General features: G+C 41.2%; 2 protein-coding genes across 2 annotated transcripts; both read right to left on the minus strand.

Moving 5' to 3' along the window:
• Positions 1-729: 729 nt before the first annotated feature.
• si:dkey-45d16.4 lies at positions 730-6051 on the minus strand. The gene is made up of 7 exons (XM_035166850.1): positions 5937-6051; positions 4960-5082; positions 4546-4687; positions 4201-4309; positions 3626-3716; positions 3058-3237; positions 730-2123 (listed from the first exon to the last, which is right to left on the minus strand). The coding sequence occupies exons 1-7, from the start codon at positions 5971-5973 to the stop codon at positions 1996-1998; spliced, it is 810 nt and encodes a 269-aa protein (XP_035022741.1). The 5' UTR covers positions 5974-6051; the 3' UTR covers positions 730-1995.
• A 4311-nt stretch (positions 6052-10362) lies between these two features.
• On the minus strand, positions 10363-22690 carry LOC118121983 (bMERB domain-containing protein 1). The gene is made up of 6 exons (XM_035178354.2): positions 22351-22690; positions 18439-18559; positions 16320-16393; positions 15908-16022; positions 13672-13742; positions 10363-13463 (listed from the first exon to the last, which is right to left on the minus strand). Exons 1-6 carry the CDS (start codon positions 22427-22429, stop codon positions 13351-13353), a joined length of 573 nt encoding a protein of 190 aa, XP_035034245.2. The 5' UTR covers positions 22430-22690; the 3' UTR covers positions 10363-13350.
• Positions 22691-23092: the final 402 nt, after the last annotated feature.

Here is a 23092-nt window from a genome sequence, read left to right on the forward strand (position 1 = left end):
ACAGGGGGGTGCGGCATATATCATTATATTCTTCAAAAGATTCTTTTAGAATGAAAAAATGTTCATTCACCAGCAGTGTGTGGGATTTGTTTGTCATAATCTTAAACCAAATTAACGTGGCAATTCACTTTCCTGAGTTTCACAACACACTGTCTTAAGCTTCAGGCAGTTAGACATGACATGAGAATATGCAAATAAAAAATAATGCACTACACCGAGGAAATACTATTTTTACATATATATTTTTTAGAATATAGGACGAGATGGTGAATATATCGTGAACGTTTGAAGGTCTTCTGCACGATTTAGATTGCCAACTACCAGTAGATGTTAGCAGGTGTTAGCGGATGTTAAGGACATAACTTCAGTTGTGCACCTTAGCGTCATCAAGTGTTTTGGCCTTGTAATCAACGATACAGGCCGAACTTGAGGGCACGCTGAGGCCAAAGGTAAATCTGACTGGCTGCTGGCTTGTATGGCAGCACTATGAAAGTCATGTGGCTGCTCAGTAGATCAGACATCAATACCTCTATATGCCTTTTTAAACTAAACACTGTCCCACTTTAGAACATAGGACAAAAATAACAATGTATGTTCTACTGCACTAAATAATGCCTGCCATCAGTGATGTCATCAGATGTTAGTGACCGACAGCGGATGTTAGGGACATGTCTTCAGTTGTGCACCTCGACAGATTTTAAATCATAATCTGTAATGAAATAGTCACTGTTTCATAAAGGAACTGGCTTTATTAGGTTAACAAGTTTCAATAGCATTCTTTCATTTTAGTTTTTTTGTTTATCTCATAGCTATTTTTTATATATAATAATTTGGGAGGCTCAAATTAAGCATTTATATTTAAAACATTAAAATAGAACAATATACTGAAGATCACAGCAGAGAATGTTGTGTGATAAAAAACATATTTTTAAGAACTCATAACCAGAAAAAACAACATGTGGATCAGTGGAACATGTAAATAAAAGTGCTCTCGTCAATGAGAACGTGTTTACGTAATAGGCCCTACTGCAACATTAGCCAATGCCAGTTAACTGTATTTATATATGGCAAATTAAACAAGATGCTGACATCAAATCTTGTAGCAAAATAAATTGACACACCTAAGATGTGACATTATAGCTATAAATCTACTTTCATTAAAAAGAGTATACAGTGTCTGTATATCAATATAATATGGGCACACATGTCACGGCCCGTTTTAGTGTGAGCTTCAGCAGTACAAAAGTGCATATTACTCCATGTGCAGTGTATTTACAGTCAGTAAAATAAAGTTTACTTCTAATAAAAGGAGTGGCTCAACAAAGCATGTTTACAATCATTGATATGGTAAATGCTACAAGTTTGCAGAAGCTTGGGCTGCAACACATCTATAATGTTAATTGTTTAATTATACAGCTTTTCTACTGTAACTTAAATTTTTTCCATCCTGTCACCAGAAATAACGATGTTCCGTACACTGTCAATGGGACTCACGAAAACACATTGCTGTTGGTCACACAGGAAAAGCTGCTAATCCACTTTTTCTGCAAGCAGCCATCCTGGTATGTGGTAATCCTCCAGTGCGGTGTTCACCACAGCCAAGACACCACAACCTTTCCTGCTTTCAATTTCTCAGATGACAAATCCTCATGCAGACTGTGTCCCGAGGAGTAAGACTGGGGGTTTCTATTGGGATCTACTGTATATGGATCAGCTTCTGTGCAGCTGAAATATTGATGCAGACGCTGTGAGCAATCCTGTCTTTTTTGGTTCTCTGAGCACCATACACACAAACCGTATGTACCTCCACACACTCACATTGCTTTCTTGCTTGGCAGTAGAGACCAACAAAGGCGATGGCACATCCCACATCACTGTCCTTCATTTGAAATCTCAATGCACTTTTGTCTCTATTATCACTTTTTTCATTTCCTGCTTCCTTTAGCAGTCAACGTTGTCATGCTGACTTCTATGATGCAGGTTCGCTCCTCTCTGTCAGCGTTTCAGCACCTTCTCTTTTAACAGGTCCAGGATGACCTGCCTCTCTTGGCTCTCCAGCTCAAATCTCCGTTCCCTCTCTTTTCTCTCGGCTCCCAGACGTTCCCTCTCCAGAGCGATCTTACCTGAGGATTAAAAAACAGGGAAATTACATTTTGGAATTCCCCCTTGAGAATGATGTCAGCACCTATACCTCCCCCACCCTCTTTTTGAGATCAGTTTTCAGCCACTCGTTTTTTCTGTGAACAGCAAGTTTGCCATTAGTGCTCAGTTTATTTCTGTCCTGTTTGTGTTGGTTCTTTTCTTTTTGTCCCTTGTGACACATGTAAAGTGTCCTTGGGTCTCTTGAAAGGCTATATAAATTCAAGTTATTATTCATATTATTTTAAGTTACATTAGTTAAAATATTTTAACTAATTTTAACTATTAAAGTATTTTAACTAATGACCTGGCTACATGTGATGTGCTCCTTCTTGTAATGGAATGGTTCCTTTTCTTAAACTTTCTTTAACTTCCTACCCCGTTTCAAGTATTCGAAATGAAAAGGAAATTCAAAAGGCTGATTCAAACTTAGTTAGAACTTTGTAAAAAACTAAAAAGCATCCTTCAAAGTATTTTTTTAACTATGACTCTAAAACGAAGTAAAATTCACATTGCAAGATAGATAAAGTTAGACAAATACACCCCGACTCCAAACAAATTTATGTTTCACCCCTGTCTGTTTATTTGTTGGTTGGCTTGTATCGTTGTTTTTACACAAAGACAACTGAACAGATTTGTTGCGACAACGTGGTATTGGTCAGGAAAAAAATACATTACACGTCCAGGAATGTTTCTCACTTTCTTTAACATTGCGAGATTCGAAATTTCAAATATTTTCACCATTTTCATTGAATAATTCATGGGTAATTAAAATGGGGCACATTACGGATGTTATTTCTATGAGTGTGTGAAATTTGGTGGATCTTGATTGAATATAAGGGGACTGTTGGGCCTCGGCAGATGTATGTGCTCTACTCTAACTAAAATCACATGACGCAGGCTTATAAAAGAAAGTACTTCTCTGAATCTCGAGTTCCTCCCGACGAAGGGCGACCTCCTCCTCTCGCAGGCGTTGCTCCGCCTCTGAGCGTTTCTCCAGGAAGCTGAGGATCTCAGAGTAGGTCTGGCAGCAGCACTGGCACGGGCGCTTGGCCGTGGGCGCCGCTGACAGATCAGGGATTTCTTCTCGATAATGATCTGGTTCAGAGGTGACAGTGCACTTACTCATCTATTGATTAGCTGATTGACTCATTCATTTCATATGATGAGTGGAAATCACCCACTTCTTCAATTACAGTTTCTGCAGAAAGATGACAGGATGTGAATTCCAATTAAAATTCAGTGTTAACAGCCTCCTGCCAATCACTACAGCGCAGACTCTGGCTCCAAATGCGCAAGATGACAACATTCATATCCTGAATATTTTTGCTTAATTTCTTGACAGTGGAAGGAAGTGGACACACATCGTCCATCTTTATATACAGTTTATGATTGAGAAGGAATGACACTGGAGGCGATAATGAACACATTCTTCTTTTAACTGGTATCTTTACTTCTCCAGTGTTTCTAGTGACTCTTCTCTTACCTGCAGCGGGTGACTGTGCGATGTGGATGTTGGGTTTGTCCGGCTCGGGGAGAGTTAATTCTTCAATGGCTTGCTTCCTCATCTCATCATCCTGGGAGAGATAAGGACAGAAGCACTGCTATGATAATGAAATGAGGATAATGAAAAGCAGCAGCAACAGTTACAGGAACAGCAGACATTTGTGTAGTAATATAAATAGTAAGAGTAGTTACAACAAGAGGGTTGGATAAGCAGCAGATACATTTTTAATCTCAGTTTACTTGTGATTTACTGACACAAAGACTTTGTGTCAGTTTTACTAATAAGTTTTTTGCCTTTCCTCTAAAAATAATTTTCTTCTTGTGAAAATATGGATCATTTTGCTTCTTCAGGCCTCTAACAAATATTTTTGATGAAACAATCTGAGAGATTTTGAAAGAAAGAATCACAACAGAGCTGCTTGAAACTCAGACAATCGACTGAAAATGGACACGTGTTCATTTTAAACCTCACCAGCTCAAAAGGTTGGAAACATCCGGATGATACAACAGTCAGTGATTTCTCCTCTCTGATGACACAACACCACTGACACCCACCTGGTACTTTGTTTCGTGGCCACTGGTGTGCAGCCCCTTCTCAGCCTCCAGCTCCAAAACCTCATGGAGCAGATCCTCCTTCTGGGCATACAGCCTCTCTGTTCCAAACCTGAGTGAACCGAACACACACACACACAAATATACACACGTTAACCTTGACTTGACTTTGGGGCCAGCACACATCTACTGCACCACACAACCTGTTCAGGGCCATTGTTACCTCAGGAAGGATGGATGGATAAATGTATGGATGGATAAATGTATGGATATATGGATGGATGGATAAATGGATGGATGTATGGATGGATTGTTGGATGAAATATGGCTCCTGTTGCCTGTATCAACCTGCGCAGGCTGGGGAAATCCTGCTTCTTGTAGTAGTCTAGCAGCAGCATGGTCCTCTCCCGACACCTCCTGGCGTCCACCTCAAAGTTTTCATCTTGAAGGACACCGGTGATAATTTCCCCCACACGGGCCCAGATCCTTCCTGGAAAAGATGAACGACTTCATCAAATCTGAATACACGGCATATGTAGTAGGCCATCAACATTTCATCCAAGGAGCTCATGAATAAACAGACCTGGCTGTGTGATTTCTAGTGTCTTTACAAAACAGCAGTTTAAAAATAGAATCTGTACAGTTTATTTTGTGGTAAAAGTAGGGGCCGTTGTAGGTAGATAGCAAAGGCTCTTCTAGAAATATTTAAATGTAACCACATTTTGTCCAGGTGGACGGATGGATATTGTCCAAGAGACTAACCGGGTTCTTTTGAGGCAAAGGGGTTCTGGGCGATGACCTCCCGCAGGAGGATGATGTCATGCCGTGCCGAAAAACGCACCTGACGCTTTCGTGGGGTTGTGGAAGGGCCGGCGAGGGAAAAACCTAAAGTTGGTATTAGAACAGAATAGTAAAGATTAGAATACAATACAATAGATACAACGTGGACATAAACCTTTAGGAGTGAGCCAGGTTATATTTCTCACACAGAGGGCCTGGCTCAGATTTGCCCTGACCTCTGACCTACATGAAATGAAACGATTCCATCAGATGTATTTATAATTGTTCCTATTATTGATTCTTTGAATAAAATAGAATTATTTGTAAACATGGATACAAAGTCTGGGGGATATCAGGGGTGTGAAGTAGTGTTGGACCAAAATAATTTCACTGAAATAAGAAAAACAAGTATAACTTGACCCCGTGTTACAAATACACACAAATTCACAGGGAATTTTAAGGAAAGAAAAAAAAACATAGTTAACTTTTCAAAATATGAAAGAACCATATTGTACAACAGTGGATTATTCTACTATCACTCTTCTCCTTGCATGTTCTGACTGTGTGTCTGGGGGAAACATCTGTGTTTTGGTGCAGAGGTGTGAGTGGGGTCAGCAGTGTGTGAGCTCAGCTGCAGAACTGGTGTGTGACACATGAAAGCAGCTCTCTCTCTCTTTCTCTTTCTCTCTTTCTCTCTCTCGCTCTCTCTCGCTCTCTGCTGTGCTGTCTGTGAACAAGTGCAGGGAGCTACAAGCATTCAAACACGCAAACTGGACAAATAACCCTGCGATCGCCCCACACGGGCTGCAGCTCGTCCCCAATCCACATGCGTCAGAGGAGGAGGAGGAGGAGGAGGAAGGGGCGTTCAGTGCACGGATGGACTGAAGCACCACATGTCTGTCAGGAGATGTTAATAAAAAGTGGCAGAGCAGCGTGGAGGTGGTAATAATGTATCTCACCGTTGTCGATCGGCACCTCCACCACCACCCGCTCCATGTTTCTGTTTGGTGCATCCGGGAACCGCCTGACGCGCACTGCACACGTCCACGCACCAGTACAGGTTCACCACTGACGTGTAACTCAACTTGGCGGAGAAGCACGAGCAGCTCTTTTTCTTTTTGACTTGCACTTACTCTGTTTGACCCCAAGAGGGAGATAGAGGTCTTTTACATTGATAATGTGTGAGAAGTTCACAAAAGTCTCCACAGAGATGTGACACAGTGCCACGTATGGTAAACGTATTAAGTGTGTGCGTGTGCGTGTGTGTGTTCTTGTACAGCTGTCTTTGTGAGGACCAGTATGAGTCTACAACCTACGGAGTGAGGACATTTTGGGAGAGTGAGGACCTTTTTGCCGGTCCTCACTTTGTGACCCCCCTTTAATGGACTGTTTGGGGGTTAAGACCTGGTTTTAGGGTTAGGGTTAGAATTAGGGTTAGGGTTAGGGTTAGGTATTTAGTTTGGATGGTTAGGGTTAGGGTAAGGGGCTAGGGAATGCATTATGCCTATGAGTGTCCTCACTAAGATAGCTGTACAAATGTAAGGAGACCACATTAGATGGTCTCTAAATTCAGGGATCTGGTCAAATTCTTGAAAAATATCGTCCCTAGTGATACATGTAAAGTATCCTTGGGCCTCTTGAAAGACTATTTATAAATTCAAGTTATTGTTATCATTATTATTATTATTGAAAAATATAGATGGAATCAATGTTAACACATGTGAGATTACTTGACTGTTACGACCCTCTTCATGCTTTATATGACCTTTACAAATATGAACCTTACAAACCAGGTTGTGTGTGTGTGTGGACTTCAACCTGTGACCCTCTAGAGGTGCAAAGAATACACAATTTTATATGTCACAGTCATGTCATACACACGTCATGATATTATGCAAATTTGTGTTTTGGGGTATGAAGCAGGAGTTTTGTGGGAAAACTGAAAATCAAGCTTGAATGTTTTGTACATTAAGGACATAGCATGCAAATTCACTTGTTAGTGCAGTTAATGTATGGCTGTCTCCCAAACTTAATTGTTATAGTTTCAAGTCAACGTCATGTGGCGATGTTGCCTGTGTCGTAACAAACTCTCCATGGTCTTGGCCCCCCGCCCTGGTTGGGCAGCGGTGGGCGCCCGCACGGCCTGGCTGTTCGGCGACATTTCCCGCTGGTCCATTCCCATGGCATTGTCTGACTGGGACTGAGGCTGCGCCGCGACCGCCTCCGTGAGCTGCAGCCACACAGCAGAAGACTCATGTTCGCTACGTGTGGGGGATAATGGGACAGCTCGTTGAGGCTGCTAGTCTTCAGCTGGAAGCGTTCAGCTCCGGGTTGTAGTCCGGTTACAGGTTACAGTAAGACGAGCGCCAGCCAGCGGCTCACCCGGCTGTTGAATTGGTAGCCCTAGATTATATAGGTCATATTGTTGCTTTGTTGTACCGTTGATCGGTCGAATGATGGTTCATAGCCCCCCCCCTCTCTTTCTCGTCTGTCTGTTGCTTGTAGTGGGAGGGGACATTAATTATGTTGAAATTAAAACCAGGCAACAGGGAATACTATGGATGCATATTTGATTTTATATCATATAAAATATGTAATTATATCGTTAAAATCTGGGGGAGGGGGGGTGGTCTAGCATTTAAAGGACAGGCTCAAACAGTCACTCTTGGCTGTTTAGTAAGGTGCTGTTTAATGATCTGTATTTGACCAAAGTATGTTACAGACATTTCATTAGACCCCGGACCAACGGTAAATGATGCTATGTCCTTTAAATCAAAACTATATGTCTGATAGACCCAACTAACTTAAGGTTACTCTATGACTATCAATGCAGTGAGTTAGCTGCCATTGGCTCCAATGCCTACACATTATTATATTTCTCACTAAGAGGTTAACTTTGTCTTAAAAACCGTCACTGAGACAAACGTGGATGTTGAATAGATGTTTGAATACGTGCGCGTGATCTTGAACTCATCCTTGTCATGTCTTTTCTGCCATTTCTCTCTTTCAAAGAAATCACATGCACGTGCCGTCCTTGGACTCCGGGAACCCTCGTTGTTGCGGGTGTCAAATCTAGTCGCTCGAAGGCTTCGGCCCACGCTCTCATTACAGGCGACTCTGATGTTCAGTGTTGCTGTCATTTAGAAACCCTGCACTGAGGAGACATGACACCTGACAAAAAGTCAGAAATAGACAAAAATGTGACAGAGACTGACAGAGGTAGTGTAATAAAAAAATAAAAATCTATGTCATCATAATCATCATTCACTTTATAAATCCTGTGACTGAACAGTGTAAATCATCGCTTTGGTCATGCACATGAAAGAATAGCAGGATAACAGGCTGCAGCTGCCTACACACCAGCAGCTGGCACTGTCAGTGCTGACATGTCCGTGGACTTTTAAGTATCTAGGACACACACAGTCCTGGTTCTGCCATAGGATCAAAAAACTTTTCTAATGAGAGCATTGGAACAGGCTGCCCTTCAAAGAATAAAAACTCTTCGCAGCTATCTGACACTCCTCCAGAAGACATCCCCTCCACTCTTTTGCTGTAGTTTGAAGGCATGTCTCTGCCTTTGGACATATTTCTGTAGCTCTGTTCTCCCGTTGTGCAGCATCATCATTTTTCATATAATATACACTGTGTACGTTGTATTTATTTGAGTCACTTCCAACTCTTTACTGTAACAAACCAGATTATAGGTTGCAGATGTTGTAAATCCTGCCCTTTTGATTGAGGATATAAGGTGAAGTCAAGAGACATAATCAGTGGCTATTGCAGGATAACATTTATTACAATTTAAAGCTGATTTGTAAAGTACAGAAACAGAATGATCAATAATCACAAATGGAGTCCAATATAGTCACTATCTTAAAATGACATTTGAAGAAAAATAAGGAATTGTACAGTTCTGCAACTGTGTACTTTAGCACATAAATACATTCATTATAGATAGATTTCTTAATACAATTGACACATGACACCCATTTTCTAATCTTCTTTTTAAATTAGAAGAAGGGAGAGAGGGAACAAACCCAAAGTATATTAAATATTTATTATTGATAAATGTGTTTAGACAATTCTTTGCACTTTCTAAGCTATTCCTTCCAGAGAGGTTTGAGGACCCTCAGTAAAAGTTACAAACTGTTACCTGAACGCCTTGACACATGCGATATATTTTAAATGAAAGTATATTTTAATGAAATCCAGGGGCCTTCAAGTATTTCCCCTGTTTTTCATTGCACTTCGGCTAAAAATAAGCTATTGATCAGCAGACATTGACAAAGTGGATCAAAGAGACAACATGACGCAACATTTCAACAATAGGATAAATGTCCCTATTGCTCTACCGTTGGAAATGAGAGTTAGAAGTAGTTATGAAACAGTAACAGTGGATGAAATACAAAAAAACATGTCTCCTTGTGAGTGGGGAATAAATGTATAACAACAGTAGTTATGCATTATTGCATTTTTTTGTTTCAGTGCATTCTGTACTTTCAGTATCCATGGCAATGAGTTGAGTGAGAAAGATTTTTTCCGAGATGCCCTTTTTCAGTCTCACTTTTCTGCGTCCTTCCAAAGTCAAACACAAAAAACCCGAGCGTTTCAATCAATATCAGATTAAATAGAAATACAGTTTGGGAGGGCAGAGTTAAATCTGGATTCAGACAGCGTCTTCTTCAGGGATCATTCAGCAGACTGAGCAGATGTTTTTGCGGTATGCAACTTTGACCAAAGGATTCTTTTTTAACTTACATCCTGCTGCCCAAACACTGACAGTGGAATGTCAAACCAATTCAACATCACACATAAAAAGAAACACCCCCCCAGACCATTGACGCCTACTGAGCCTCCAATTCATCTCTAAAAAGACCTATATTCTGTCTTTTTCTCTTATTTGTGCAGCCAGTACTTTTTTATAGAAACCTTTCAGAACACATCTGACAATGCTTTGAGATTCAAGTTCAGAAAAGTATTTTTGCGTGGTTGATATGTTTGACTGAATATGGACGATATGTAGTATAATTTAAATTTAAATGGTAATAGTTATCCTAATTGTTTCCACGCCAGATTAATAATAATAATTATGTTTTCCATTGACTTTCGTTAGTAAAATTGCTTTTATTTGCATCCAAACTTGTTTTTAGATTTTTTTTCCATATCGCACAGCCCTATTTACAGCTTTAGTTGAGAACATTTAAAAACCCTGATCATTATAAAAACATGTCCTTAACTCAGCCTCTTTTCTACATCACCACCAGCCGCGAGAGTGTACCATCAAATCACTGTAACCATAGTAACAAAGCAGTGACGGCGACAGGTCCTCTGGTTATCACCCTCACGTTCCACTGCATGCACAGGTAAACATACTGCACGCACACATTCTTTTCATTCTCATTTATTTGTCACACACATACACAAATGCATTACACCCTCTCCCCTTCGTACCCAGAGATCTGTGCAGGTGTGCAGGATTATGGAGTTTGAATGACAGCCCTGGCCTTTTCACGTGGTGTTCACTGAGACCTGCCCTTGTGGAAACTCAGTGTTTCCACTATGGATGACTCACACTGAAGATTACACCCCCCCGCCCCCAGCTCCATGCCCTCCCACTCGCATCCTCTCTTCTCCCCTGCTTTTGGCCACTTCAACCTCTCTTCGTCTATGGTTTTTTTCTCCCCTGACTCCCTCTCCTGCGGCACGGTCTCTCTCCTCAGTCTCTTCCACATCTCTGAGCATTTGTTCACAGAAAATCCTTGAATCCTGACTCGCACATCGCAGTGAGGGGGTGTAACACGGCCTCCAGCTGCCGTGAACAGCTGGTTTTATGTCTAAAAGTGAAAACTGAAGAACAGAAATAAATCACACACTCAAAGTCTCGAAACAAGAAAGAATTAGTGATCAGATGAGGATTGTCTTTAGGGCAAAGAGCTGCATTTATTCATTGTGCAGCTCAATGGTACTGGAACAATAGGGAAATGAAAATGTATTTCTGTATGAACTGAATATTTTGCCTGAAGGGATGGAATTTGTGAATTTATAGCTAACCACTAGTGTCTCTATCAGAACTTAATACAAATGGTTTCCACTGTCATCACCGAGAACATTTTTGAAACAAATTTCCTCATTAAAGTGTCAATCTTATTTTAAATATATATATATATATATTGTGTTAAATATACACACAAATGAACAAGAAACAACATTATCCTGATACAGCAACAGTTTGTTCATAAGTTACATACAGTATTTCAACATTACTGGCACACATCTCATTCCTCTGCCTGACAGCACCAGACATCATGGTTGCTGGGCGATATGTGACCCAGAGCCTCTGTGACAACGTTGAGACCGAATATCAAAAGATGTGTAGATTGAGAGAGATAGCTGAATCCACGTATCTATGCCAAGGACGAGTTTGGAGTAAATCATGAAGGGAACGGAAAGAAAAATGGTGAAAAGATCTCTCCATCTATCCATCCATTCATAAATCTATCGCCTTGTGTTCACTTCATCTCCAAGCTGTTGTAAGTTAACCTAAAAGCGTGAGAAAGGCATTCAGAGGCTCAATTACAGTTAAAATTTTAAAATCCTGAGAGCGCAACATTCTCCCTCTGGTGAATCCAAAATATGAACATCACCTAAATGACAACAGTAATATTACTCTGTCCCTATATATGCTTTTAATTAGGTAACCACGACAGGACTCAAGTATTCATTTATGTCACACCTATAGAGTCCCGTCGCTTTCCGATCCACCCAACCCCTCTCATTGTCTCATTGTAAATATGGGGTACATATGGTTGCTATGGAGACTGTTCTTCTTGGCAACACAGAGATGTGCTCTGTAGTGTGATTGGCCACAACATCCCTTTGCCCCATGTCTTGGGTGTATGAGCCACTGGCTTAGAGATACTCTACTACAGACCTCTAAAGGTATATACCCATTTCAGTAAACACAGAATTTGGCCTCGAAACAAATTTATGATGTTCGATGTGTATGTGCAGTGAAAGTTTTGCCCTTAGCCAGAAGGTTTATATGAAACGCGAAGCACCAAATCAAAACACTGTCAACTGTGACTCAGTGATGCATATGACACCTTTTATATACATATATATATGTATGTATGTATTTTATATTTCATAGAACAAATACTTGCCTGGAAGTCCTGGAATCTGCATTTTATGTTTTTCAGTCCCATGTAAGTCAACTTAAATTGGTGTTAAATGCTGACAAATCCAAATCCAAGCAATTTTCAAATGGCGACAAATGTACATCAACATATGCATCAAATCCTCTGGAGATTTAAACTGATCAAGGGATTTGAAACGGTCACAACTTATATGTTTTTAGGTTTTATAAAGTATTATTATAGATCAGAATGAGTCATTCCAATAATTCTGGGGTTGAAACTCAAATTAGGTTTCTTTTTTTGGAACAAATGTGCCTGTTACATTTACACCTTTGTAAACACCATTACTGGATTATGGTGATCGTCTCTTTATGAATGCACCTGACCAGTGCCTGCAGAAAGCTGATACTGTGTATGCCTTGTATGTTTTATACTGTATGTGTCCCCAAAAAAACACAGCAATCACTATCCCCCCCTCCCCCTGCTGTCAATATTGCTTGCCCCCTCAGCCTCAGCCTTAGTACTCATACTGAAACAGGAAGGGTTGGTCTTGTCAAAAAGTTGCTGTGACGGTTAGTGAGAAAAGAAGTTTTTGAAAGGTCAAACCCATTCAGATGGAGTCAAGTAACAGGTAAGTTAATTTTAACAGTGCTTCAGATTAATGTCAGTTTCATTAGTGTTATCTCCGTCATGCTAATTATAATGTTCCGGCCGTGTGTCTAGACTGCCCTGTTGACTCATGCAAAACAGTTACTTTTTAATGAGAGATGACAGTAATTGCTCCGTTACGTCTTTAAATATAGAATTTGTGGGTGTGTTGTGAATCCAAGTGTTAAGTAGGCTATATATATATTAAACATGTTGAACTTAATTATACATTATGGTGCAGTAGGTTGCTCCTTATGGAAACAATCGATCAGGAGAAGTTGGCTGAGCAGTGATGATTAACAAGAGTAAGACCGTAAAACTGGAATGGGAAGGAGCGCAGCGAGAGAGAATGAAAACAACATTATGAAATAACATCTAGTAAAAGAGATACACAGAAAAACACATGACAAACTTGGGTCCTGGGATTAAAACCACATCAACTTTGCATCACCCTATTCTCTCCCTCTGGGAAACTGTTGCACCGCTCCGTCCATGTTTCTAAGTCTTTCTTGGACTGAAAAGCTGAAACTGGAAATATTGACTCTTGTGCATTAGGCATTTTGGGGGTTCTCCCTTTTGGCTCTGCAGTCTACATGATGGAGCAGGTGAAGCCACAGCACTCCTTCAGCAGGGTGAGGCCGGTCTTGGTGAAGGGGGAGGAGCTCTGCTGAGCCCTGGACGGCACCCGTCTGGTTGGTACACCTGCAGAAATCACACAGAAGATAAAATGATGTGGTATGTTAGGTGGGTGACAAGAGACAATATAATTCACGAACACGCTCAAACAAATGCAGGCTCCGAGGAGGAGAAACATTTGTCACTGAATATTTCTAAAAGTTTCTAAAACTTGCTTTTACTTGTCAATACTTTGACGAACCACAAAGTTGCAAGTCGCTTTATACTTAAATACCTTTCTTCATTAAATTTCTTGGGAATTTGGAATTCAGAAAATCAGCCATTTCTTTATCTTCTTCTTTCTCCCTGTAGAAATAAAAAAGAGACATAAAGTGAATGAAAATACATGAATAGAAAAGATCTGAGATTCTATAGTTCAAAGTCTTCTGTTGCAAAAATACAACGTGGTGGGCGTCCGGAGAACGTCTGAATGGGCCCATGTGAGAGCACAGCAGGAGATCCTCTGCAGGATTCACCATGAGCAACTGGGCCGACACTGGTGTCGATTTGCTGTAAACAAAATCACGTGATCTCTGCAGCAGAATGAATATTTACGTCCTGCCTCTGCCTGCTGCTCCACCACTCACCTGAACGCTCCGGAGATCTCTGTGTTGTTGTGAACGCGTCTGAGCGGAGGATGTGTGAAAGGCAAACTCCGGAGACCTCTTATGTCTGAATATACGAATGTAAAAGTCAAAGTTGATCTCTATACTTCAAACTCTCCAGACCCGTCCTTTGTTCCACAAGTATGTCTGAACATTTCAAAAATCTCTCCAAAGGCGTCTGAGGTGCTTTTAATTCACACTTTCTCTCTGTATACGAGAAGCTACATTTTTAGTAGAGAGATGAAACACCCTCTCAGATACAGGTAAAAAAAGATCTGCCTTATTGATCTGACATTTTTAATTCATTGCATCTGTCAGTCACTTTTTGTCTCTGCAGAGAACAGGTGTATAATAGAACAGGTGGATTATAGGACTGTGTGGTGCTTCGAGCAGGGCTATACAGAGACACACTCTATATTGATATCTGTTATACTATTTATTCTTTAACAGCATGCTTGTTGTATATAGACTGACGTGTTTTGAAAACTGTGACATAGAACCTGCAGAAAGTTGAATGTTGTCGAGGACGGGCTGTCTTAAAATAAAAGAGGTAAATAACAAAAGAGTGATGTCTATATTCGAACACGGATAACATGGCTGTGAGCGCCGTCACATCCCCTTCTCCCAGCGATCCGTTACCACACTGTTGATCTCCTGCTTCCTGCCTCTCACCTTCCCGGCAGCCCTTCAGCGCTTTCACAGCGGGTTGTCAGCTGCCAGTCGTTCACACAGTCTAACCATGTATGATACTGTCATGAGAACTGGAGTGGAGAGAAGATTAAACCACATAAAACTTACCCCAGGAACCATGTGGTTCGTCCACCATCACATTAGATTAGGCAAGTGACAAGTGTTCAGCTAAAGGACCTGTGAGGATGTGTACGCTGCATCTGGATCAACACCAACAACAAAAATGGACGCGCTCTAAGTTGATTACAGAGGTTTGAGTTCTATTTGAGTGAGGGACAAAACATCTAAAAACTGAGAGAGCAGCTGGCGTCCTCCATAAGACAGGATCAACCTAAAGCAAGCCCACCTTAAAATAAAAGACATCTTAGATATAGTCATAGAAATCTGTTGAGTAGTTTCTGCGTAATCCTGCAAATTAAAAAACAGAGAAATAAAATAGATAAAACTAGAATGGCACTCCACCAACAGTCCCCTTATGAAACCATTCAAATTCACTAGATCTAGATTTTTATTTAGATCTACACCAAATTACAAACACTTGTGAATATCAGTTCCATGAATTCCTTTCTGAGAAATCAAGGAAATTGTTAAATAAATGCCGTATCTCACAATGTGAAAGAAAGTGAAACACATTCCTGGATCTGCCCCCTGGTTTGGGGTAAAATGTTAATTTCAATAATAATCACCAACAGCCTTTTTCTTAACCAATGGCAGCTCCTCCCCCAGCGCTCACTGACACATCTGTAATTGAAATGGCTCTCTGCTGCGCGCTCTGCATTTCAGCCTCTGTCAGCGCTCGGGCCTCGGGAAACGTCCCCTTGTTTTAATGGGGCTCAGTGGAGCGGCTTTGTGCAAATGTGAATATGGATGATAGTGAACTGAGATACAACTTTGTCAGTATTAGTATCACAAGTTATAAGAGTGTTAATGAAGGATGATCTGATTTCACGATATATAAAAGAGAAAATAAAGTGGTGTGCACCTGGGCATTAAAAATAAGTGTCGATGCCCTGACACTGCAAAGCTGCTCTGTGTGCACTGCATCTCTTGTCACCAGTGGCTTTGTGTGAGCAATAGTGTTTTTTTTTTTCATTTTGAATTATTCATCGACAACCTATAGCGACACTCAGCCGAGCTGTAAGCTGTAAAATAAAAAACGCAAAAGCCGAAGCACACCTGAGTCGTTCGAACTCCACGTCGTCCACCAGGTAATCTCTCGTCTCCACCAGCTTGTGTAACTGCTGCAGGAGTTCGTCCTCCTTCTGCCGGTCCTCCTTGGACTTGTCATTATCTGCAGCACAAAGGGAGAAGACATCTGAGCGTCTTTATTGTTCGTCCCAATTTACCTGCTCGAGTGCCAATACAATGGGAAATCAAACAAACAATATGGAAATAAACAAATAGGTAATTATATGGAAATGTATCCATCAATATACTGATTCTTGGAAGGACAATCATGTGCCTTGTTGCTGAGAGCTGGATGAGAAGATATAAGGCCAATATTGAAGCAATTTTATCTGTTTGTTTATTTATCTGCTTTAGTCCACTAACAACAACCATCAACATCCAGGGAGGTAAACAGTCCTACCTGGTACAGACACTAATTTGTGCAGCTCCTTCTTCAGTCGAGTGATCTCCTTGCACAGCTGAATGTCGTCCATCCTGCACAAGTATGATGGATGATGGTACACACACACACACACACACACACACACACACACACACACACACACACACACACACACACACACACACACACACACACACACACACACGTAAGTGGGGCACATGCTAACTCACTTTCTACTTTAAAGGGCAACCAGGAGTGAAATCTCGACTCTAATCGGCGGGAAAATGAAATTCAAACAGAAGATATTGATCTAGTGTTTCACACTGGAGAATGTACGATCTTTGCCGAGCAGAAGTCCCGGCGGTGCACTCAGAATCAGATAGCTTTCACTCAGAATCACGCGCTTTCTCTTTCAATGACCCTTCAAGTCAGAGGATCATTACCGGCACTAAGGTGGCGAGGAAGACCCTCAGTGCCTTCCTCGCCTAACGTGACCTGCCAAAAGTCTTTTTTGCAGACACATGGGGACAGGGTCCCGCTGACTTGTGCACATTACACACATTCATCATTGTCAGCGGAGTGAAAGCCGTGCCACCGCGCCTCGTCTACCTGTCATGTAGGACGCTCTCTGCAGGCATGTAGGTGGAGAAACGGCCATGAGGTCTGGAATACTAATGACATACTTAACTTAAACTTACCAGAAGAAAACACTCTTAATCTCCGTCTCCTCCTCCGACAATCTCTCAGTCTACCACTTTATCTGCATGACTCGTGCTTGCTACTCCACGCACGCCCCTCACATCCCCCCCCCCCCGCCGTCTGAGCAGTGTTACTGCCCATCTTTCAGAGGAGCAGATGAATAAATATCCATGCATTAGGCCGCTTAGTGGAAGCAAAGGTAAAGCCATTGAAATTTCAACGGGGGCCAGCGTGGGGTGTGACGAAAAGAAATGAGGGGGAGAGAATAGAGGATAAGTCTAAAATGATTTGAACTGGTCTTGGTACGGAAAGTCTGAAGGATGCTGGTTTGTGGGTTTTTAAAGTATCAGTCTTCAAAGTTTGTTTATCTTACACTTTATCTCACAACTAGATTGCTTGGATATACAATATGCCTAGTTACATATAGAGTGGAAACCAGATATAGTGATCAACCGTTTTATGGATCAAAAGCTCGGGACAGAATCGTTCCTTTACAAATGCTGTTATTGGGTTATAGAGATCAAGTAATCTCCTTACAGTGATCACTCTGGGTCTTTTCATTTATGTTTGGACGGTAAAAAAGTTATGTTTTACAGTTTTTACCGGCTCTGTCAGTAATTTACTCCTCCCCTCTGTGTCTCTATCATTTTGGTAACACAATCACTATAAGTGGATCCACTGTACTACTATTATTGGCAACACCTCCATCATTACAATTGTAATTACTACCCCCTTCATCTCTGTCAGCGGTTTTTCTCTGTATAAATACTTGTGATCCTCGTGATACACCTCTCCATTTATGTTAGGCACTGTCTCTTCTCATGAATGTTGTAAAAAATGCTGTTTTGTTGACACACAGCATCTTTTGCACTTCTGTCCATCCTGGGAGAGGGATCCATCACATGTCGCTCTCTCTGAAGGTTCCATGTTTTTTTCCTGTAAAAACCCTTAACCCTCAACCCTTGTTGAGGGTTAAGGGCAGAGCATGTCACAGCTTGTTAAGTCCTATGAGACAAATTGTGATTTGTAAAATCATCACGCCTGTTTTGTGTTAATGTGCTCATTTTAACATTTTAACAAAAGCACAGACGAGCTTTAGAATTGTGTTTTTATTCTTTCTTTCAATGCAGGTTTCATATATTTGGTGAATAAAGCTGTAAAGCTGTGATAAGTGTTGTGGCAATTGTTTATAGTTAGGAATATATGATGGTTCAGGTATAAAAACAAAATACGTATACTCTCATCTCTCATCCTACTCATCAAGGAGTTGCCTTAAACAGCCTCCAGATAAAATCTATTCAACGCACAACTTTTCAGCTTTTGCTCTGCCGCACAGGAATACGGGTTGCTATCACCCAACAAATTATTTATTAGCTTCCTCACTTCAACTTATACACCAATGACACACAAGTGAAAGCAGTGCTGTTAAGTCACTCACATGTATCTGAGCTCTGACTCCCTCCTGACCAGGACGTCTCTGATCCTGTCGATCTTAAAGAGCTCCCCCTCGATGTCATCCACGGTGATGGTAGAGTCCGCCATGGACACTACATCGTCCTCTGAAGGAGAGAGAGAGAGAGAGAGAGAGAGAGAGAGAGAGAGAGAGAGAGAGAGAGAGAGTTTATTATAAAAGAAACTTGAATTACCACCCTGCGTTGTATGCCTACACCAACCAGTGCAGTTTCAGTCTATATATGAGGCCACGGCGACCTTGACCTTTGATCTTTTGCGCCTAAAATCGAATTAATGCATGCTTGAGTCCAACTGAGCGTTTCTACCAAATTTGAAGAAATTCTCTCAAGGGGTTCTTGAAATATCCGGTTCACAAGAATGGTGCAGACGGCCACTGGCTAACACCGGCACGGAGGCATAAAAAATGGCGTACAAATACAACATGGTTGACACAAACGTTGGAGAATACGTAGACTCTTTTCTCTATTAAAGGGCGTTTAACCCTCTTCAACAGACTGGAAAACACCACAAACGCACAGATAATCCAATGACTGAATCTGCATTTTAAACAGAATCAACAGCTGCAGCAGATGTGCTTTGAATTTGCTGCTTGATGAGGAGCAAAGCAAAGCATCACAGCTAAATTACCAAGTGTCAAGGTTTGGCACGACTCTCCCTCTCTCTGCCTGCCTCTCACACACACACAAACACACACAAACGCACACACACACACACACACACAGAAAAAGAGATTATTTGCCTAAACCCCTGGGTCAGTCCAGGAAATAGCCATCACCTCTCCAGTATGCCTGTCAGACACACACTGCAGTCCTTTTTACTTTGCCTTATTTTGTTGTTGAGATAAAGTTCACAGTTCAGTAATTCGTTGACACAGAATAGGATCTAAATGTCTTTCATAACTCGAGCTAAGACGAGTTGTCAAAGAAATGTCAACTGGAAAAAGAAAGATTAAGCAACAATGTCTATATTATGCTGTAAGATGCGATAGAGAAAACAAGAAATAAAAAAGTCATTGTTAGTTGTGGCCGGACTCCTAAAAACACACTTTTAGTCATTGAGCATTTTGGTTTGACCTCAGGAGTCTCTTCATCTAGAACCTGACTCAGGCCATTTTACTTCCAGCATTGCACGGAAATGGTGGAACAACCGATTTACATTTAACAAAAACAAATATTTCACGTGAGCCCCAAAAAAAAACAACTATCAAAGAGTCACTTTTTTTAAGAGTACAAACTGAACTTGCCATCACAACATCTCAGCATACAGGGCTACATGTGCATAGAAAGGGTCCTAATTATTTCCACAGACTAATGAGACGGGGGTCTGAGTCCCTGGAGGAATATTCTCTTTCACACGCAGCAGCTCTGCAATTAAAAAGTCATATCATGCACAGAGGGTGGCTTGGTGAACAGTAACGGTAAACGTGACACTGTGTGGAAATCTGTGCATGTCACACTACAAACCCCTCTCTGCTTTAACTCCATCATTCAAATCGTCTTCCTCAACCATGAAAACAAATAATATATAACAGTAATGTATATGGAATTGTACGTTGTTTTACATGTCTACAGCCACTGTTTACGGTGGTGTGAGGACTCGCTCCAAACTGCTCTTTAATGAGCCCGTTTCAAGATATGAAAGGACATCAAATCAGAGGCAGAAGCACGCAGCTAAATCAGACATTGATCTTTTTTAAATGCAGTTGTTTTAGAGGTGAACATCAAAGTTCATATTTAATTTACCCCGACATCTATAATCAGAAAGCACCTCTGCCTGCTCTTGAATTATTATGTTGCTTTCATCTACAATTGTTTGTTATTGGCAGGATTATGCGAAAAATACTGGATGGATTTCCACGAAATATGGAGGAGGAAAGTGGTATGGGCCAGTAAAGAACCCATTACATTTTAACATCCAGGATTTTTTCACATTACGAGATAGGGCTTCTTTTTTTCTCTTTTATACATTTTTTTTTTTCTGATTTCCCAGAGAATAATTTATGGATCTTGATGATCTGACATATTTAGGGAGACCGATATCTGTGACATTTGGTGCAGCATAATTGGATTTAAAGAGGCTGTTGGGCCTTAGCTGAGTTATGTGCTCTACTGTCATTCTGGTTACATTTATCACTGTAGTTGTTCTGTGTTACTGTCACTTCCTGGACGAGAGCTGGGGAGATACCAGTAGGGTACCAGTAAAGCACATACACACCTTAACTAAGTAGAGGTCTATTAAAGAGTATTAAAGTAGGACATTTTAAATAACTTTATATAATAATAAACTTCCTCAGATATTTAAAAATTATAAAGTCAAAAATGTGTGAGGAAATACAAATTAGAAAAATCTAAAAACACACTGTATTTACTAATTTACTAAAATCGCAGGGTGACCATTTACTAGCGATAACATTCATTCATATGTGAATCAGGATCTGCTGCTGACACAACTCCACAGCCACTACCAGCAGGCACACACACACACACACACATTATAATTGCTCATTCACCACATGTATCTCAGACGAGCTTCACCGACCGTGACCGTGCACATTTTCTTTTGTTATCCTAAAGAGAATGTTCAATGTTTGGTGCAGCCTTGCATTGTTGGAGACATGGTGTTCGGCTGCAGAGGCTCTTCAGGACAGGTTATTCTGCTGCTGAGCAGTTATGACTCATCAGCAGACCTCTATGAAACGTCCCCTCCTTTCCACTTTGTCCCCATCCCCACTCTCTAGCAGTTCACAATTTCCATCTCCTCACTTCACCCCACATTTCTCCAACATCTCTCCTCCGTCTCTTTTTTTTTAATCCAAGCCCCTGAAGATGTGAGCTACATCATGAGCTCAACTTACAGGTTCAGCTCCGACTCTCTCTCTCTCTCTTTTTCTTACAATGGCTCAATGTGATTTACACCTAATGAGGTCGAGCAGCACACTGACAGACACATCAGCCAGATTAGAGACCAGGAGGCAGAAGTGAAGAAGAGAGGAGGAGGAGAGAACAAAAAGAGGAAGGGGTGAGATGGATAGAGGAAGAGGGAAATCTTCCACAAGTTAAAAACATAACTTAGACTTTGAACAGCTTTGCAAACTTCCCTCCGAACTGATCATAAACGGTGTTTCAGCCCCTGCTTCTCAAAAGGGCACAATAATGAGCAGGTACAGTCAGAAAACAAAGAGTAACAGCAGAGCACAGGGAAATTGTTAATTGTTTGAATCCACTTTCTCCAATGTGCTCACACTGCTTTTCTCTGACGGAGATCTGAACTGGACATGTGACTTTATGAGATTGTGGTCGACATTTCCTTTATTTTTTATAAATAAATGATGATTTATAAATGAATGATTAACAGAGAAAATTTACAAATTTACAAAAACATTACAGCTGTGAGGAGCAAAGAAATAGTCAATTACTCATGCTGAGATGATGTCAAGTCACACATGAGGGTCATTAGTCATCATGTGAGGTGCAGCTAATATGTACACACACACACTTGGAGATGACACCTGTGGATCCTTGACATTTTCAGAGCAGCTGCCTGTGATGAAACTAGAAAAAACACATTGATTGGGTCTATTAACCAGAATACTAAAAATAACCTGAAAGGAACTAACGTCATGTTAAACATTTCTGTGAGACGTGATATAAGACAAAACTATGAAGTGGAAAAATTGTGGTGCCATATGTCACAAAATAACATATTGAGGTCCCTATAAATTCACTCTTCACTTTCCCAAAGACAGTAACTGCCTGTACCAATCATTATGTGGTAAATACAGGCACAGAGACACAATAGGAACATTAACTGTAAATATAGAGAGAATGTCACTTTAAACTGAGTGAATAGATGCTGCAGTGTTGGTTTGCTGGTTCACCTGGTTTGCCGGTGTCTCTGCTCCATTCAGTGCGCTCCAGTGAACCGTACTGATGAGAAGATGCTGGCTTCTTCTCCATCAGGTCCAGCGGCACAGTGCAGCTCCTCTCTTCTCTTCGTCTCTTCCAGTTGCAGAGGCAGAGGATCAGCAGCGAAAACTACAGGGGAGGGTCTGCCAGCCTCACTTTGCTGTTGTGCTTCACTGAGTCATCACCACTCACACACCAAACCTGCAGAGGCAGAGGAGGCAGAGATATTCCAGCTGTGCCCAGCTGCTGCTCAGGCAGGTGTGGTGTGTGTGCGCTGTGTGTGAACAGCGCCCTGGTAACGCACTGTGCCCGGAGAGTGACTACCTACTGTCATCTAGTGTCCACTGAGCGCAGTTACAGCGGAGGAGAGCTCTCACTCTGCGGTGCGTCAGGGCAGGGGCGTTTCAAGAGATTTAAGGGGACACAGGCAAAAGGGGCCCCAATAAAAGGGGCCCCAATAAACAAACAACATATTATTCCAATATTCCAATAATTTCTTTGACTATCCAAATTGAAAACTGCACATCAACATAAATACTAGTACAGTATTAAAGTTAAAGTGCAAGCCCTCCACCACCATCCCACACATGTTATACACATCAGTGGCCTAGACAGAAATAATGTTCTGGATGTGCCTGTAAGGAAAGTTGATGGGCCAACTTTTCTTACATAAAAAGGGTCTATTCAGGCCAGCAGAAAAACTGCACATTGGCT

The sequence above is a fragment of the Hippoglossus stenolepis genome, chromosome 2 (assembly GCF_022539355.2).
Source record: "Hippoglossus stenolepis isolate QCI-W04-F060 chromosome 2, HSTE1.2, whole genome shotgun sequence".
Classification (NCBI taxonomy): domain Eukaryota; kingdom Metazoa; phylum Chordata; class Actinopteri; order Pleuronectiformes; family Pleuronectidae; genus Hippoglossus; species Hippoglossus stenolepis.

Coding starts and splice junctions, on each gene's coding strand:
- si:dkey-45d16.4 (XM_035166850.1), bottom strand. CDS start 5,973: ATGGAGCGGGTGGTGGTGGAGGTGCCGATCGACAACG. Junction 4,688..4,959: donor CTTTGCCTCAAAAGAACCCG/GTTAGTCTCTTG, acceptor CATCTTTTCCAG/GAAGGATCTGGGCCCGTGTG. Junction 2,124..3,057: donor GGAACTCGAGATTCAGAGAA/GTACTTTCTTTT, acceptor TTTAATCCTCAG/GTAAGATCGCTCTGGAGAGG.
- LOC118121983 (XM_035178354.2), bottom strand. CDS start 22,429: ATGGAGAAGAAGCCAGCATCTTCTCATCAGTACGGTTCACTGGAGCGC. Junction 16,023..16,319: donor CAAATTAGTGTCTGTACCAG/GTAGGACTGTTT, acceptor TTTGTGCTGCAG/ATAATGACAAGTCCAAGGAG. Junction 13,743..15,907: donor GTGGAGTTCGAACGACTCAG/GTGTGCTTCGGC, acceptor TTATTTCTACAG/GGAGAAAGAAGAAGATAAAG.